At 51.1% G+C, this 19,181-nt stretch overlaps 1 protein-coding gene across 2 annotated transcripts; it reads right to left on the bottom strand.

Annotated features, from left to right (window-relative positions):
• Positions 1-1,943: 1,943 nt before the first annotated feature.
• Positions 1,944-17,366, bottom strand: kdr (kinase insert domain receptor (a type III receptor tyrosine kinase)). Of its 2 annotated transcripts, none has more exons than XM_067229597.1 (30): positions 17,123-17,366; positions 15,522-15,618; positions 15,056-15,270; positions 14,564-14,685; positions 13,884-14,052; positions 13,378-13,514; positions 12,549-12,732; positions 12,275-12,392; positions 11,833-12,002; positions 11,487-11,643; positions 10,612-10,732; positions 10,306-10,414; positions 9,728-10,093; positions 9,369-9,515; positions 9,070-9,201; positions 7,501-7,607; positions 6,917-7,052; positions 6,521-6,625; positions 6,287-6,400; positions 6,103-6,191; positions 5,737-5,926; positions 5,524-5,615; positions 5,080-5,202; positions 4,744-4,855; positions 4,326-4,425; positions 3,881-3,986; positions 3,562-3,701; positions 2,836-2,920; positions 2,679-2,758; positions 1,944-2,601 (listed from the first exon to the last, which is right to left on the bottom strand). In XM_067229597.1, the coding sequence occupies exons 1-30, from the start codon at positions 17,184-17,186 to the stop codon at positions 2,391-2,393; spliced, it is 4,098 nt and encodes a 1,365-aa protein (XP_067085698.1). In that variant the 5' UTR covers positions 17,187-17,366; the 3' UTR covers positions 1,944-2,390. The 2 variants fall into 2 exon arrangements, with proteins under 2 accessions (XP_067085698.1, XP_067085700.1); XM_067229599.1 differs by having other exon boundaries at positions 13,884-14,049.
• Between the last annotated feature and the right edge of the window lie 1,815 nt (positions 17,367-19,181).

Below are 19,181 nucleotides of genomic sequence, written 5' to 3'. Positions count from 1 at the left end.
ATCTATGCCAGGTATTTCCCGTCTGGGCAGAGCGCTGTCTTGATTTTGTTCCAGAGGAAATGAGTGTAGGTTCCTGCAGCCGAGGATATGAGGATACACACACACACACACACACAGACACTTACACACACACACACACACAGACACTTACACACACACACACACACACACACATACACGTACACACACACAGACACTTACACACACACACATACACTCACACACAGACACTTACACACACACATACACTCTCAAACACACACTCACACACATATTCTCACACGCTCACAAACACACATATATTCCCAAACACGCATAGCCTTGTGGCTGTGGATGTGCTGATCCAGTAGGTTTTCTCAAACAAACCTCTCATATAAGGGTTAATCATGCTCCAGAAAGGCACTTCATGTTTTTGTTCTCTGTCGCACAAAACATTTCAGAAAATCGGGCTCTGGGACACAATTCACTATTCAGTTATTGTGTGTCTCTAAAAACGTGATTCCAAGGTACACACACACACAGACACACACACACAGACACACACCATGGTCAGGTTTGGTCTGCTCATGGTCTGATGGAAATAGGAAAGGTGGCAGGAGACATGTACAGACTGCCATGGAGCAACAACTGTGTTCATTTTATAAAACCAACAGAATGTATTACAGGTTTAGTATATTGTTTAACAGGCTCATCATAAAGTGTGGTAAGTTACTAACGCCAAAACAAGTTTAGTTACTATAACAAGCAATGTGTTTGTAATAAACTATACATAGAGGCAAGAACAAACTGCAAAGTTTATCTTCTCTCTAACTAATCTTTCCCCACTGGTCTCTGACATAAACTCCTTTCAATAAAACACAATTGACAGAAAAGAGACAAAAAAAATTAAGAAAACCTTTGCACATTCAATTGTCTTAAATCCCAGTGCTATTTCCTGTCCTGGAGGAAGTGGAGGGACGCCCTCAGGAAGTAAGTTTTTCTGTAGTAAAATTTAGTCCATCTCTGCCCAGGAGCAGACAAGTCTGTCTATCTGGTCTCTCTCTGGTTTCTCTCTGGTCTCTCTGGCCTCTTATTGGTCTCTCTTTGATCTCTATCTGGTCTCTATTTTCTCTCTGGTCTCTCTTTTCTGTGTCTGATCTCTCTCTGGTCTCTGATCTCTCAGGTATCTCTCTGGTTTCTCTCTGGTCTCTCTCTGGTTTATCTGGTCTCTCCCTTCTCTAACTCTCTGCAGTCTCTGTCTGGTTTCTGGTTATGTGAGGGTCGGATTGGTTGAAGGTTGGGTGAGAGTTTTGTTGAGTGACTGCAGGAAAAACATCTTTCTCCCTAATTTAAAATGTTTTCCCTGGTCTCAGACGTAGACCTACTTCACTACAACACAATTGACAGAAAATAGAAAAACACAAAGAAAACATTTGCTCATTCAATTGTCCTAAATCCCAGTTGCTATTTCCTGTGCTGGAGGAACTGGAGAGACGGCCTCATAGGAAGTAGGTGTGTCCACAAGGCTCGGCTCCCAGACCCCAAAACCCCTAACCCTGTCTGTGTAAACAGGTGAGCTTTATACAAAGTCTCAGCCCCCCAGCCTCCTAGCCTCTCATCCCCCCAGCCTCTCAGCCCCCCAGTCTACTAGCCTCTCAGCCCCCCAGTCTACTAGCCTCTCACCCCCCCAGCCTCCTAGCCTCTCAGCCCCCCAGCCTCCTAGCCTCTCAGCCCCCCAGCCTCTCAGCCCCCCAGCCTCCTAGCCTCTCAGCCCCCCAGCCTCCTAGCCTCTCAGCCCCCCAGCCTCCTAGCCTCTCAGCCCCCCAGCCTCTCAGCCCCCCAGCCTCCTAGCCTCTCAACCCCCCGGCCTCCTAGCCTCTCAGCCCCCCAGCCTCCTAGCCTCTCATCCCCCCAGCCTCCTAGCCTCTCAGCCCCCCAGCCTCCTAGCCTCTCACCCCCCCAGCATCCTAGCCTCTCAGCCCCCTGGCCTCCTTGCCTCTCAAAGCTCTCACAGTAGAATGATCCCACACAACCCTAGTTTTACTACTGAATATATTACATGTATCTCCAAGGAAAAGTTAATTATTCCCACCATTCAGTGAATAAGGCAGCATGTGCTGTGACTGTAGCTGCTGCTAACTAAAGAGTAGGGCTGTAGACCCTGTTTAATAAGAGGAGTGTGTGTGTGTGTGTGTGTGTGTGTGTGTGTGTGTGTGTGTGTGTGTGTGTGTGTGTGTGTTTGTGTATGCAGATGTGTACGTGTGTGTAAGTGTGATCTGTGTGAGTGTATAAGTCGGTGTGTGTGTGTGTGTGTGTATATCTGTGTGAGTGTGTGTGCAGGTGCTTGTGTGTATATGTGGGTTGTGTGCAAGTGTGGATGTATACTATGGGTACTGGTGGTGGTGCGGTCGCTAGACAGGAGGTGTGCTGTAGCGGACTTCAACAGTGAACTTGGTCTTGGTGGGCGGCGCCTTCTTCTGCATGTGATGCTTTAGAATCATCTCCTCATTAGCATATATGGGGGCGTCGGCGTCGTCTGAGTGGTAGCCTGACTGGTACCCGCTCGTCTGATTGGACGATTCGGACTCCAGTGACTCCTTACTCTTGCAGCGCAGGAGTTGGCTGAGGAACCAGGAAGTATTGTTTAAAACAGGAAATGACATCAATTAGACCAGCAGGTATCTCAGCTCTGCTCTCACCTGAGGGTCCGTTGGGGCTGATGACCCAGAACCTTCATCTCGTCCTGTGATAGGCCCACTCCGCTGTCAGTCAGGCCCTCCTGCAGGACGCAGAACATCGGTTGGTCGCTAATATGAAAAGAGGAGGGACATTGTTCTTGACCTTGGAGACGCTTACCATGACAACCCCATGACTGACAGGAATGTCCTCAAAGGTCTTCACACTGAGAGGACGACTGCACCTGTCACTCTGTTGGGAGAGCCTACAGGAAGGATGAAGGGGCGGGACACGTGATAAGAAGAGATTTAACGAATTGTAAGAGATCGTGAATGATTATAAGAGATTGCGATAGATTGTAAGAGGATGAGGGTTACGCAGTAAGGGATGAGTTACACAGTAAGGGATGAGGGTTACGCAGTAAGGGATGAGTTACACAGTAAGGGATGAGGGTTACGCAGTAAGGGATGAGTTACACAGTAAGGGAGGAGGGTTACACAGTAAGGGGTGAGTTACACAGTAAGGGAGGAGGGTTACACAGTAAGAGGATGAGGGTTACACAGTAAGAGGTGAGTTACACAGTAAGGGATGAGGGTTACGCAGTAAGGGATGAGTTACACAGTAAGATATGAGGGTTACGCAGTAAGGGATGAGTTACACAGTAAGATATGAGGGTTACGCAGTAAGGGATGAGTTACACAGTAAGGGATGAGGGTTACACAGTAAGGGATGAGTTACACAGTAAGGGAGGAGGGTTACACAGTAAGGGATGAGTTACACAGTAAGGGAGGAGGGTTACGCAGCAAGGGATGAGTTACACAGTAAGGGAGGAGGGTTACACAGTAAGGGGTTCGGGTCAGAGAGAGATGTCACCCTGAGGGTTTCTGAGGGTCTGGGGGCACCAACCCGAGGGGCGGGGCGTTGTCGTAGTGGACCTGGGGGTCGAGGGTTGCGGCTCTGAGGGCTTTGACGTACGGACGACTGGGGTCAGAGGTCAGAGATCCCTGCAGTTCTCCGTCTGTCAGAGGGATGTAGTCCTTCCCACCCTGGACACACACACACAAACACACACACGAATACACACATATGCATGAATACACACATACATACACACACACATGAATATACAGACACACACACACTGGGGTCCTATCCTAGTCTCAAACACACACTCTTGGTCACACACTCTGGGTCACACACACACACACACACACACTGGGGTCACCTGTAGAGCGCTGGCCTGGAGCAGGAGCCCCAGGTGTTGCACCAGCTCAGAGAAGGTGGGTCTGTCAGAGGGCCGGTCCAGCCAGCAGTCCAGCATGGTCTGGTATCTGACACAACAACACAGGGGTCAGGGGTCATCTTTACTTCATGTCCAGCCAATTACAAAAGTAGTGGACTAGCTAGAGTAGTACACACTAAATTAGCTGGGGTAGTACACATTACAGTAGTGCAGTAGTTCGTGTAGTACACACTACAGAGGCTAGGGTAGTGCACACTACAGTAGTGCAGTAGTTGGGGTAGTGCACACTACTGTAGCTATGGTAATATACACTACTGAAGTTGACTAGTTAGGGTAGTACACATTACAGTGACTAGGGCAGTGCACACTACAGTAGTGAACGGGTTAGGGTAGTACACAGTAGTTAGGGTGCATGGTGTGCACTCACATCTCAGCGGTGGCGTAGTCGGGCGCCCTCATCCTGGTGCCCTCTCTCAGACGGCGGCAGAAAGCCTCGTCTATGCCCACGCCCGGGTACGGAGACGCCCCTAACCCAGGAAGAGACCAGCACAGTCACTACACTCCTCCACTAACCCAGGAAGAGACCAGCACAGTCACTACACTCCTCCACTAACCCAGGAAGAGACCAGCACAGTCACTACACTCTTCCACTAACCCAGGAAAAGACCAGCACAGTCACTACACTCCTCCACTAACCCAGGAAGAGACCACCACGGTCACTACACTCCTCCACTAACCCAGGAAGAGACCAGCACAGTCACTACACTCCTCCAGTAACTCCAGTATTCCACAGCGCTGAGCAGCAGAAACATAAGTCAACATCTAGAGTGATGCAGAGGCCCTACCCAGAGAGAAGATCTCCCAGAGTAGCACTCCGAAAGACCACACGTCGCTCTGCGTGGTGTAGACCCGGTCAAAGATGGTCTCTGGAGCCATCCACTTCAGAGGGAGCCGTGCCTGTCGGGGGAAGGGACACACACAGAGCACACACACTGTCAGAGAGCACTGTGTTTCGAGGCAGCTGTGTTCAGACGCTGTGTCTCGAGGCTGTGTTTCGAGGCTGTGTTTCGAGGCTGTGTCTGGAGGCTGTGTCTGGAGGCTGTGTCTGGAGGCTGTGTCTGGAGGCTGTGTCTGGAGGCTGTGTCTCGAGGCTGTGTTTCGAGGCTGTGTGTGACACCTACATCTCCCTTGCGGACGTAGTCGGGGTCTTTGTAGACGTCCCTGGCCAGGCCGAAGTCACAGATCTTCACCACGTTGCTCTCTGACAGCAGGATGTTCCTGGCTGCCAAGTCCCGGTGAATACACTGTGAACACACACACACAACCACACACGCACAAACACACACACACAAACACACATGCACAAACACACACACACACACAAACACACTCAAAGGTCAGACTCAAATGCAGACTCGATGATCATGTATGACTTGATGATGAGGTCAGACTCAATACTCAATGATAATGTATGAAAAATGTGATGTTCACTGCACACACACACACACACACACACACACACACACACACACACACACACACAGACAGACAGACCCAGACAGAAACACCCACAGACATTCAAAGAAACACACACAGCCCCACAGGTCAGGGGTCAGGGGTCAAACCTTGCGTGAGGACAGGAAGTCCATGCCCTTGGCCACCTGGAAGCTGTAGCTGATCAGATCCTCCATGGTCAGGTGGTCACAGTCAGAGCTCTCTGGGATCACATTACACAGCACATTCACACAGGTACACCATCACCCGAGGTCACATGATACAGTAATACCTGAGAGCTTCTTGTCTCTTCCTTTCTAAGGAGAGTTCTGAGGCGTCAGTACCTTCGTCCTGGGGGGGCCTGGTCCCCTTGGTCCCCCCACTGGAGCCCACCGCGGTCCCCGTGCAGATGTCCAGCTGGGCGCTGGTCCCCAGACCCAGGTCCCCCTCGGCCAAGTACCCCTCAGCCAGGCCCCCTTCCGCCAGGGCCCCCTCTACTCTGAGCCACTGCTGGTCAGTACATAGCCTCCTCCTCTGTCCAAGGGAGATACGGGGGTGATGGGGAGGTCGTTGGTCGAGGTTGGGATGAGGTTGCGGTGTGGTCGGGTTGTGGTGAGATTGCAATGTGGTTGTGGTGAGGTTGTGATGTGGTTGTGGTTGTGGTTGAGGTGAGGTTGTGGTTGAGGCTGTGATGAGGTCAGCTGACGTACCTTGTATGGGCTGTACTCCCCCCTCTTGCTCTTCAGATAACTGGAGAGGTTCCCGTTTTTACAGTACTCCACTATCACCATCAGAGGACCTGGAGAGGAGGAGGAGGAGAGGAGTTGTTAGGAGGACAAACAAGGTTAGTGTTTGGGTGTGTATGTGTGTATGTGTGTGTGTGTGTGTGCTCACCCCCAGGCTTGGTGCAGGCCCCCAGCAGGTTAACCACGTTCAGGTGATGTCCGATGTGGATGAGAATCTTCAGCTCTGACATTAGAGCTCGGTACTCACTGGAGGTGGCTCCCTCTGCAGACCACATAGACATCAGTAGAGGTGTGTGCGGGTGGGTGTGTGTGTGTGTGTACGCTCACCTTTCAGCATCTTGACTGCAGGTATGTGTGTATGTGTGTGTGTGTGTGTGCTCACCTTTCAGCATCTTGACAGCCACGGTGGTGCAGGTGGTGTTCTTCTCGATGCCGAAGGCGGCAGCTTCCACCACCTGTCCGAACGCCCCTCGTCCCAGAGGATCTCCTGCACAACAGCAAAGCACCAGCACACAGACGGGATCAGAACCAGACCGACCCAACACCTTCCAATGACGCAACAATGGCGTCCAGCAGAGAACGTCACGGCCCGTGTTCGTCCCCCTTGCTTCGGCTGTGAGACGGCTTCGAACGACCACTAACAACCACCCAATCAAATCATCGGTTGAGAATGTGAATGAACGGCTCAGCGCTGCAATACACCCTCCTGTCTGTCAGCGCTGGGGGATTGAACCAATGAGCTTTCTCGGCGGGCCTCTGTAACCTCTCCCTGTCTCACCCAGCTTGAGTCTGTCCCGGGGGAATTCCCACTTGCTGGCGTCGTACGCCAGCCTTTCACAGTTCTCATCCGTGGGCATGTCCTCTGAGTCCAGGATGATAGACAGGTACCCGGTCTTCAGGTCTCCACCACTGGGCTGGGGGGGGGGGGGGATAGAGAGAGAGGAAGTCAGAGAGACAGAGAGAAGTAGATAGGAAGAAAGAATTGAAACACGAGAGAAAGAGAGAGAAATAGTGACTAGTGGCCCTTTAAGGACCAGGATATGGTCTCAGCGAGTCGGGGCCCATTAAGAGGCCAGGCTGGGCTAGAGAGCCTACGTGACCTGCGAGAGCAGAATGAGCCTCTGTTGTTGTCTTTGTTGTACACAAAGACAACGAGGCAGTGGGCCAGACCAGTCAGTTCTGATCACTCAGACCCTCTATGTGTGTGTGTGGGGGGGGGGGGGAGAGTGTGTGTGTGCGTGTGCATGTGTGGGTGTGCATGTGCAGGTGAGTGGGGTGGGCGGTGTATGTGCATGTTTGTGTGTTAACTTGTGTGTGTGCGTGTGTGTGTGCGTGTGTGTGTGTGCGTGCGTGTGTTCTCACCCTTTTTCTGCTGCGGATGACAAACACGATGAGCAGCCAGAAGAACATGGCGATGACCACTGAGCCAATAGGAACGATCAGCTCCACGTTGGTCTTCTCATCAGCTCCTGTAACCAGCACAACTCACACTGAAGCCTGACTCATACGAATCATCTCCTGTTTTCACCGCAACTCACAGTAAGCCTGACTCATACGAAAAGAATGTTACCTCTTTGTCAGCGCAATTCAAACATTCATAGTGAGATATATACACTATTGTGTTAAAGAATTGTGTTCTCGAGGGCTAGGCAGCGAGTGAAGGAAAGCTTTTGGTACAGTATTAATCTAGAATTGTTGTATCTGTGGGTAACAGTGTGTGTTTTACTAAACTTCTTAAACTGAAACTTGCAGCACCAGAGCCAGTGAGCAGACTGAGATCATGTAGACATAACAGCAGTTGAGGGTTGTTACAGGACCACTGCCAAAGACAACTGGGAGAAACCCTGTCCGGTCAACAAGACCCTGCTACTCATTGTCTCCCTGCTTGTCTCTCTCCCTCCACCTGTCTCCCCCTTCCCTCCATCTCTCTCTCTCTCATAACTCCCTGACCGGCTCGCCCTTCCTCTCTCTCTCACTCCATCTCTCTCTCTCTCATAACTCCCTGACCAGCTCGTCCTTCCTCTCTCTCTCACTCCATCTCTCTCTCCCTCCCTCCCTCCATCTCTCTGTCCCTCCATCTCTCTCTCCCTCCCTCCGCCCCTCCCTCCCTCCCTCCATCTCTCTGTCCCTCCATCTCTCTCTCCCTCCCTCCGCCCCTCCCTCCTTCCCTCCATCTCTCCCTCCTGGTGTAGAAAGTGCCTGTGTGTGGGAGGACCTCGTTAGGGCTCGAGGTGGCCTGCTTGTTAGTGTGCTGGCGCCAGAGTGACACAGAGATTGAGGGAGAGGCACGTAGGCCTGTCTGCCGGCCTGCGTGCCTTTCAGGGGCTGGGGCCGGGGCTGGGGCTGGGGCTGGGGCTGGAGCTGGGTCCAAGGCTAGGGGTTGAGGCTGAGGTCGGGACTGGGGCTGGCCTCTCTCTTTGTCCTCCAAAATTCATTGTGTTCAGATATTTAGAGGTTCTCGGGAGGAAGTAGCTAACAACTTCCTGTCCCACAGCAACATGGTTATTCTGGAACTCCAACTTTGATATGAAACAAGAGGATGAGAGGGAGCACCTATAAATAGATTTGAAACAGAACAGGCTGTAGGGCCAAGACTGTACAGGGTGTACTCTGCGGGACGTTTCATCTCCACACTTGTAGTTTGGTCGGCACTCTCATTAAAACAAAACTATTGCGACTATTTCTATTATCACCACAGACCGCAAAGTCTTTGGGCACATCATTTCCCATTGTGAATACCTTGCCACTAGTAAAAAATTATATATACTGTATATATATATATATGTTGGAAGGTTAAACATCCTGACCTTGTGGGACCAGGTATGCGAGGGTCATTGAGGGACTGGCCTGGTGTGAGGGTGAGGGTCTGAGTGGGTTATGGGGGTACTGGCCTTGTGTGAGGAGGTGTGTGGGTGCTAGGGAGGTGCAGACCTTGTGTGAGCAGGTATGCCTGGGCGATGTCGCAGCCCTGGCTGTTGCAGGCAGTGCAGGTGTACAGGCCTCCATCCTCCCTCTTCACGCGCTGGATGGTCAGCGTCCGGTTCAGATGGCCCAGCACCACGCCTGCATCCACATGGACCACCGTGTCAACACGCACGCAACTGGTTAGGGCTGGTTAGGTTTGGGGCTATGAAAGGGGCTAGGAGCTCGGGGCTAGGGAGAGAAGCTGGATCTGGGGCTGGGGGCTAGTGGCTGGGGGCTAGAGGCTGGGGCTGGGGGCAAGGCCTCACCTGAGCCCTCCACCAGGCTGTGGTTGTCCTTGCTCCACACCACCGTGGGGATGGGAGTTCCCGTCACCTGACATTCCAACGTTGTCGTGGCGCTCACGTTCACCCTCTGCTCTGTCAGGTTGGTCAGGATCCTGGACACCTCCAGAGCTGAGACACACAGAACAAGAGTCACACCCCGGACTAACCCTAATCCGGGACTAACCCGAACTCTAACCCTGGACTAACCCATACTTTGGACTGACCCTTACCCCAAACGAACCCTAACCCTGGACTAACCCTGGACTTACCCTAACCCTAGACAAACCCTAACCCCGGACTAACCCCAACCCTGGACTAACTAGGTCTGGCATGATGTAGACCTTTCAGCCTGAGGTGCCTGAGGAGGCAGGTCTTCTCCCCGGTCTTGATGCTCTCCAGCTGGCAGACGTACAGGCCCTCGTCGCGGCGTGACACGTTGGCCAGGGGCAGCTCCAGGGACACGTTGGTGTCACCCAGGCCCTGGGGCAGGGCCTGGGGCAGGGGTCGTGCGGATAGGGCCAGGGGTCGGGCGGGCAAGACCAGGGTGTGGCAGGGCTGCACGGCTAGATGGCGCTCCGTCTGAGAAACGTTGGCCAGGCGGAACCAAGCCAGGTTCCTGTAGAGCAGGGGGTCCGCCTTGCACCTCAGCACCACCTGGTCCTGCTCGATGGGCTCCGGGGACGGAGACACACTCAGCTCCAGACCACCTGCACACACACACACACAGATACACAAACACAGAGGAACGCACACACACACACACACAGAGTAACACACCCACAAACACACAAACACACAGAGGAACACACACACAGGAACACACACAAACATAACTGATGTGCTCATGGAGACAGACCCAGCAGCCAGTTGAAGCATGCAGACACCAGACCCCAGACCCCTGAGGGGACCAGGCACTCACGTGTCACATGGAAGAAGATGTTGCGCTGGTCCTTTCCCAGCTTGTTGCTGGCGATGCAGCGATAGAGGGCGTTCTCCTCAGCGCGGCGTATCTTCAGAGAGCTCACAGCCTGCAGGTAAACAGGATGTGACCTTACCCCAGCAGCTTCAAGAAACATGTCAACTGACCACAAAGCACTGTGATAACAGTAATAATAATAATTTGTTTGTTTAGCAGACGCTCTTATCCAAAGTGATTTACAAGGCGGGATTTTAACCTGTGGCCTGTGATTACCATGTCAGATTGGTCGGAGTTGGAGATGATTACCTTGTGTGATTGGTCAAAGTCTGAGGTGATGCCATGGCCGGGATTCTGCCTGGTGCTGTTGCTGATGTCCCTCCAGTTGGTACACTCAGCCAATGAGAGCTCAGAGATCACACCACCTGACCTGCCAGCACAAACATCACTGCTGTTTATAATAAGACTATATACCTGTGTCTGTTCTCCATGGGGAGTTATTTTAAGGCGAGGTTACACCACGTGTTTACCGACTGGTCTGGGTAGGAAGGCCAACAAACACAGGACTACAATGGACACATGACCCTGACTCAAACAATGAGCCCAGAGACACTGCTGAAAGAGACACACAGATATGGAGGAGGAGATAGAGAGTGTATAAGTACATACAGTATATGTGCTGCATGTGTTTGGATGCATATGTATATATATATATATATGGGTCAGGGGGAAATCAAGAGCAGAGTTGAGTGACTGGGTGGTTTGGAGGAAGAGAGGAAGCCAGCCAGAGGAAAGAGTCCTTTAGACAGAGAGGTTTGTGGGAACAACAGGAAGCGGACAGGAAGTGCTGAGATGTACAGGCGGGAGATAAGGTCCTTCTGAGAGTCTGCCCTGACAGCTGCTGTCAACACCCAATCACTGCACACCTGACACTGTCATCCAATCAGAAGCTTTGGCCAGTTACTCCCACTGGTGTTCTACGTATCTGCTGACACAGTCTTGCTCTCGCACACATACACACTCTCTCTCTCTCTCACGGTACCACACACACTTAATGACACACGCACACTCTCTCTAACTGTTCCACACACACTCAATGCCACAAACATACTTTCACATTGTCAGATCCACAATGACACACACTCTCACAGTACCACACACAATGACACACACACACAGCTTACTGGAAGGCGCTGGGGCAGTCCTCCTTGGGCATCCACTGCCACAGGATGGCGGCTGGCGTGGGGATCCCCCTGGCCGTGCACCGGAGGGTGGGGCTGCTGCCATACATGTACACGTCTGTATCCATGGAAACGTCCTTCTCCAGAATGTGGGGGGGCACTGCAGGATAGTTGTCGTTGGGGTGACGGTTGTTTGTAAACACACTCACGTCTGCACGCGCACACTCACACAGCGCCCGATGTACACGGCACCACACTCACACACACATCGTCCCCCCACCACACACAGCACCCCTCCCCCCCCCCCCCCCCCACACACACACACAAACACGGAGCCCCCTGCACCCACCATAGACCAGCATCTGGAAGGAGCGCCTCCTCTCCTCCCTGGTGATCTTGTTGGTCAGCACCACAGTGTAGTTCCCGGCATCCTGCTCCCCCACCTGGTAGATGGTGAGGCCATCCCTGGCCGCCCTCATCCGGTACGCGTCCTTGCGTATCGCCTGGCCGTTCTTGTACCTGCACACAGAGGGAGGGCTGGAGCAGTGATGCACGCGGGCAGCGAGGCGGCAGCGTCGCGCATTCGGGTCGGGATCGGTGTGTCTCAATGGGGCATTGCCTTTGACTGAAGATCAAGAGGTCGCAAGTTCGAATCCCCCCCCCCCCCATCTGAACGTCGCTAAATGATCATGTTACATTATGACACTAATGACATAATATCATCCTAATATTATTATCACATTATTGTTATACGTTATTGTTATCATACACGGATAACGGGATCTCCGTACCAGCGGAAGTTGGGCTCGGGGTAGGCCAAGTACTTGACGGGGATCCTGGCGGTTTGTTCTCCAACGTTCACCTCCAGGACCTTCACCCACTGCTTCTCCATCTCTATGAACGGCTTTTCTACAGACGACAACAACAACAACATCACCATCTGGTGAAGCCCAGTAAACGAGACCTGATTCTGGGATCCCAACCAATAGGCTTAGTCTTTAACCACAGACTGCTATAGATGTAGGATCCTCTACCACAGACTGCTATAGATGTAGGATACTGTACCATAGACCACCACGGTTGCTGAGCTGGTCAGCACCATTTGACCGCTGGAGGCTGTGCAGTTGTAGGTTCCACTCTGGTTGACTGTCACGTTCTCCACCACCAGCGTGTTGGACAGTTCCAGAGAGTTCCACAGCTTCTTCTTGTGGGACAGAGTGTGGTATGGCACCGAGCCGTTTCTCCAGGCCTGCAGAGGGGACAAACGCAGGCCTCAGAACCAGGACACATGGGAATATCATACCAGGACTAGTACAGGAGGTTTGACTTAACCAAACCTGTTGCTCAACTAGCTCACTTCTACCTCACCTAGCTCCCCCTGCCTCACCTGTCTCATCTAACTCACCTAGCTCCCCCTGCCTCACCTGTCTCATTTAACTCACCTAGGTCCCCCTGCCTCACCTGTCTCATCTAACTCACCTAGCTCCCCCTGCCTCACCTGTCTCATCTAACTCACCTAGCTCCCCCTGCCTCACCTGTCTCATCTAACTCACCTAGCTCCCCCTGCCTCACCTGTCTCATTTAACTCACCTAGGTCCCCCTGCCTCACCTGTCTCATCTAACTCACCTAGCTCCCCCTGCCTCACCTGTCTCATCTAACTCACCTAGCTCCCCCTGCCTCACCTGTCTCATCTAACTCACCTAGCTCCCCCTGCCTCACCTGTCTCATCTAACTCACCTAGCTCCCCCTGCCTCACCTGTCTCATCTAACTCACCTAGCTCCCCCTGCCTCACCTGTCTCATCTAACTCACCTAGCTCCCCCTGCCTCACCTGTTTCATCTACCTCCCCTAGCTCCCCTGCCTTATCTACCTCACCTAGCTCCCCTGCCTCACCTGGATCTGGGAGTGGGACCACTTGAAGTCGATGCCCACGTTGAGCTCGGTGTGGGCGGTGCAGTTGAGCAGCAGGCGCTCGCCTGCGGACAGCCTCTCGTGCGCCGGGGTCAGGGTGAGGTCGTAGATCTTGAATCCTGTGGAACAGGAAGTGGGAGGGGTGCACGGCAGTGAGCTGCTCTCGCTGCCTATTGTTCTCCTGAGAGTACAGCCTTGCTGTCTCTCTCACACACACACATTTACCACACAAACCACACACACATACACACGCCCCACCCCACCCCCCCACCTACACACACACACAACACACACACCATAACACCTCCCCACCCCCCAACACACTGACACACCCATCACGCACATGCACCCGCACCCTTGTTACCTCACAAAGGCAGATAAACAAGCAGGCAGGTGAACAACACACAGGTGAACGACACACAGGTGAACGACCCACAGGTGAACGACACACAGGTGAACGACACACAGGTGAACAGCCCCCTCCTTACCGACCACGGCCACGATGTAGAGAGGGGACTTGAAGGTGTCGTTGTGGATGTGGGTCTGGCAGAACACCACCCCCGCGTAGCTGATCAGGTGACTGGGCACAGTGAAGCCCGTCCTGCTGTCCCACAGGCAGTCCTTCCCGTTGGGAGACAGCTCCTTCTTAGGGTACTTCTGACAAAGAGCACAAACCAGAAACAAAGACAGACAGATTACGAAAGGGCCGCGCCACCTCGCGCAAACGTGGTTGTTGGGCAATTTTTTCCACGCAAAGTCACGACCCTGACTGTTCCCTGGAAATGTGGCGTGCTGTGTTGTTTTAGAGGGGGTTGACACCTTGTGACTACAGAGGAAACAGACATGTTTTTTTTCCCATATCTGTGATGAGCTGCTAAGGGACTATATGGTCTTCAGGAGGTCAAAGGTCACAACATCAGAGGGTGGGGGGTGGGCAGACAGGAAGCAGGACTTTTGATGGTGTAGTCTGATGTGACCCCTGCACTTTCCAGAGACTAGGAAAACAATGGATCTGTCTGTCGGTCTGGCAAGGGTCAGGGGTCACCGTCCCTCAGGTCAGAGCCAGTCTTACAGTGTGGAGGGTTACGTTGAGGTCAGGGGTCAGGGTCAGGGTTAGTGTCAGGTTGGGGTCAGGGGTCAGGGTCCCTCAGGTCAGAGCCAGCCTTACAGTGTGGAGGGTGACGTTGAGGTCCTCCATGGAGCCCCTACATGGGATGACCACCTGCTCGCCCTCGCGGATGAACACCACCTCGTACTCCTTGTCAGAGGGGAGGAAGGGCACCTTGTAGTCTGCAAAGCACACACACATATGGAGACCTCAGGAAAAGGTAGAATAATATATTTATTATTTATACAGCAGGATTGGCCACTGGTAGAATCTCTGCTGTTCTGCGGACGCTGTTACTGTCACTAAAATACAAGTTGGTCAGTAAAACCAGTGTGCACCCGTATAATCCCTGGGAGAGGCGAACCTAACCCCTGACCATGACACTGCCCTTAACCCTGACCCCCAAACCCTAATCCCTGACCCCTAACCCCAACCCTGATCATTGACCCAACCTGACCTTGACCCTGACCTATAACCCTAACCTAACCTTGACACTAACCCTGGACAGTAATCTGACCCCTAACCCTAATCCAACTCGACCCTGACCCCTACCTTGGACGTAGACATAGACGGCGGCAGACGTTTTGGCCTCCTCTGGTACCAGGCCGGTGTAGGAGCAGCGGTACTCCCCGGTCTCGTTAACAGTTGCCGTGGAGATCCGCAGCTTGGTGCAGAACAATCCGGAACCCCGGCAGTCAACGGTAGAGAGGTGGCTTCCTGCCCGGCTCATATTGTACGGAACGCTCCACTCCAGGACCTGACGACCACTGCCAGCCAGTCAACAACACACACACAACCAGACAACAACACACACACAACCAGTCAACAACACACACACAAACAGTCAACAACACACACACAAACAGTCAACAACACACACACAACCAGTCAACAACACACACACAACCAGTCAACAACACACACACAACCAGTCAACATCACAGGCACAACCAATCAACATCACAGCCACAACCAATCAACAACAAGGATGGATGACCCATGGAAGGCCCAGTCTGACCTGCAGGTGAGTTCCAGGGTGTCGGAGGTGTTGATCCTGTGAACTCTCTCTGGTGGGCTCAGCATCGGGGGTTCTGACATGAACCTGAGCTCCAAGGCTGGACAGATCAAAGGTCAACCAATCAGAGAGGGGATGGTCTTACCAGGATAGAGTGAATCAACATCACCCCATTGATGAGAGCAGAGGACCTTACCTTCCTTAAACACCCTACTCTTAGGAGCCAGACACTTCTCACAGATCAGTACATTTGACATATTATTCATTCAGCAGACACATTTATCCAAAGCGACATGCTAATAGTGCGTATAGAAAATGCAGCAGAAAATCACGGATCAGAAGTGTGTAATTCTAACAGCAGTTCAGTGGTCAGAGTCAAGGAACAATCTGTGTTTATAAGGCACAGTGCAATATGACAACATCTCAGCTACCAGTCACAGTGCATGAATAAATATATCTCAACTACAAATGAACAATAACATCTCAACAGTCCACAGTTACACATAGGGGCTACACTTGGTGCTAAGCTATGCGTTAGCCACTGTATGACACACTTTATCATGACGTGTCAAAGTATTAAACTGATAGTTCATGATCCATCCCAAGTGAAGGCTTAACAGAGAGGGTACAGCTCAGTGGTTAGAGCCCTTGACTGCAGATCAAGCGGTTGCAGGTTCAAATTCCCCTCGACTGTTCTGTATGTCGCTACATGAACACATTATTATGAACAGGCTGGGCCGCTCTTCATCGGCCATGTGTGGTAAGTTTTTTTTCCACTGCGGCAGAAAATGGCGGAGCTGCAACAAAACAGGAAGCCAGGGCAGATGGGCCGGGTCAGCCCAGCGTTGCCTGAGATGGACTTCCTGTTCCAGAGGATACGGCCCGAGGCCCTGCCCAGCCAAGCCATGCAGACATCACACACTCTAACCCTCACTCCACATTCTGATCCTCAGACACACACACACACACCATACTCTGATCCCCTCACACACACCACTTGCTCTGACCCTAAAACACCTACCAAACAATCTGACCCTCACACACACAAAGTGCACACTCTGATCCTCACACACACTGCACTCTGAATCCCACACACACTGTTCACGCTGACCCTCACACACACACACTGCACAGTCTGATCCTGACACACACTGCTGGTTAACACTGAAACATAGCGGGCAAACTGGGACATAAGTCATCATAGTGTCATACTTCCCATCAAGCTGGTTCACAAAGGACTGTGATGACTCCAGATCTGAGGACCTAGAGTGGGCCTGTTCCCTCTACCTGGCTATTAATCGCAACCCCTGCTGAAAGACGTTCTGTATTCACTTCTTTTGTATTTAAAGAGACTACAAGTTTCTTAAATCTTGCTTGAAATTTGACGAAAATGTTACTTCGTACAAGAAACGTCAGTTTTGACATTGATTTCAGTTTCAGTTTTAAAATTGGTTTACGTTATTAATTAAATGTCTGTATCAGTTGTAAGAAGACTAGTAATTAGTTGTTGGCTAGTTTAAATTTGTGGACGCACCTGTTGGAGAGCCAAAAACAAGTTTGGTTTGACATTATAATTTTTCATCAATACATTAATGAATTCTTACCAGTCATTCGGCTGATTCCAAAAACAGTTCCAACGAGATAAATGACGAAGAATGCTTTCGCCATAGTCCGACAGAATGGCTGGACTGTCCCCTCATCAACACGCAATTAAAAGTTTGGAAAAGGTAGTCCTATCCACTTATCACGTACAACAGGACATTTAATTATATTATTTTCCAGAGTACAATACAAAAAAAGGAACTGATTGAAAGTAGTTATTCTTCAGTCGATATGAAGTCCTGTTTGTTTAGCAGACAGTTATCTGCGCTCCAGTTACGCACACCGGTCCATACGGAGCCGACTCTTGAGGGAGGATCCATCTAGCTTGAGCTTGCAAACTCGAATCCCAACAGCGCGAGGGAAGGGAGGAGCATATTCCCGACACTATCTCAATTTAATCGACCTGTTTCAAAGACAATGATTGAATCAAGAATAAGAGTGGGTAAATATTGACAGATAAACAAAGTACATTTACTGTTTATAAACGAGTCATTGAGTTGTCCCTGGATCTAATAAATCTCAATTGATCTCTAGGAGACTTCAGGGACCAATACCTGACGCACGCAACATAACCAACATGGGTGCGTGACTACATCAAACAAATTTGAGGACACTAAAATGTACACCCATCAGTGGCTGAATGTGTGAAATGAGGACGATGGACAATTTAATTGTTGGTAGGCTACCTGGTGGAAGCTGAGATGTAGTTACTTTGCACAGTGCCTAAGAACAATCTGTTCTTAGCGTCTGCCAAATGAAGAAAATATAGGCTAAATGTAAATCTGACAACGTTATCGAAAAGTTGTGTGTGGGGCAAGGGGACCCGGGTGTCATATCTACATGTGTTTCCTGTCCTGGTCACTTCTGCTGGGACTCTTAGACTGCCTCCCACCCAACATTTCCTGGAGGGAGGGCCATTCCAGCGCATTATCAGACAGGCTACAGTGGAACGTTAGCCTTATTTTACTGTTTTGTGTGGGGGTGTGGGGTTAGGAAGGGTAGGGCCCTAGAAGGATGGGGGTGTAGGGGTTTGTTGGTGGAATGGTAGGGGTGTGTGGCGTGGGGGTGGGGGATTGGCCCTTCCTTAGACAGGATGCCGTGCTCCTCTAAGAGCCATCCTGGAATAACATGCCTTAAGAGCATCACTGTATCCAACACGCGGGCACGCGCTCACACACACACACGCACACACATGCACACACATGCACACAATAAACGAAGTGAATGATGATAGCCTATGCATTGCCCGTCGCCATGGTGAATATGGAGAAATTTAGTCTATAGCTCAGCGTCTATTTGGATCGAGCATGTGCTAAATGGACACATTATAATCATACCACGAGGAAGGCTTGAGGCAGATGGAGGTGGACGACTGGAGCCAACGGTTGACATAGATTTCATATAGGCTACAGTAGCCTATTTGTCCTCGAAGGAGCTCGCAAGGCTGAATCTTCCTGTCATTGACTGACATTAAACCCATTTCGTAAACCTTACTGACATAAAAAAAGTAATACATCCATCAGCAATTGTTGCTTTCTCTGTTGGGGCCGACACTTACGAACTTCTGCTCTAAGTTGTAGGCTATTCCGATTTTTTTGGTGTTAGACCTATCATTCTCTATTTTCACCTATGCACCTCTGGTCATTGGATTTTTTTGCTGTAAGCCTACTTTCTAAATGCACCAATTGTATAGGCCTATCGCTTTGGATAAAAGAGTCTGCTCAGTGAAAAAAATGTCAACGTAATGTAAAATTAAGGCTTAATTATGCACATTTGAATTCACTCTGTCATACGTGTGTGAGTTTCCCATGGTCTCTGCAGTCAGATCATGCTGCCGCCTGCCGTTACCCTTAAGCAACTTCAACAACACAGCACTGTCAGTGTGGCTCTCGTTCCAGTAAGGGCATTAAGGCTACTCAAATAATAACACGTATTTTGTAAAATGTTGCTTTTGTTTGTTTTACAAGCTATGGTAAACTACGGGATAACAGTGTGGAACGAAACAAAATTGTTCCCGTTTCCCTCCGGACGTTTCCATCTGTAGTACGGACTCATGTCGGA

Source organism: Osmerus mordax, chromosome 26 (assembly GCF_038355195.1).
Source record: "Osmerus mordax isolate fOsmMor3 chromosome 26, fOsmMor3.pri, whole genome shotgun sequence".
In the NCBI taxonomy this organism is placed as follows: Eukaryota; Metazoa; Chordata; class Actinopteri; order Osmeriformes; family Osmeridae; genus Osmerus; species Osmerus mordax.
Note: the sequence above shows the minus strand (reverse complement) of the source record. Positions and strands in the feature narration are given on the sequence as shown.

Bases quoted from the DNA above. Each gene is read 5' to 3' on its own strand.
- kdr (XM_067229597.1), bottom strand. From the start codon at position 17,186: ATGGCGAAAGCATTCTTCGTCATTTATCTCGTTGGAACTGTTTTTGGA. The intron at 12,393-12,548 runs GTACAGTATCCT...TGTCGTCTGTAG, and splicing joins AGCAACCGTGGTGGTCTATG to AAAAGCCGTTCATAGAGATG. The intron at 10,733-11,486 runs GTAAGCTGTGTG...TTGTGCTGGCAG, and splicing joins GACTGCCCCAGCGCCTTCCA to GTCAGGTGGTGTGATCTCTG.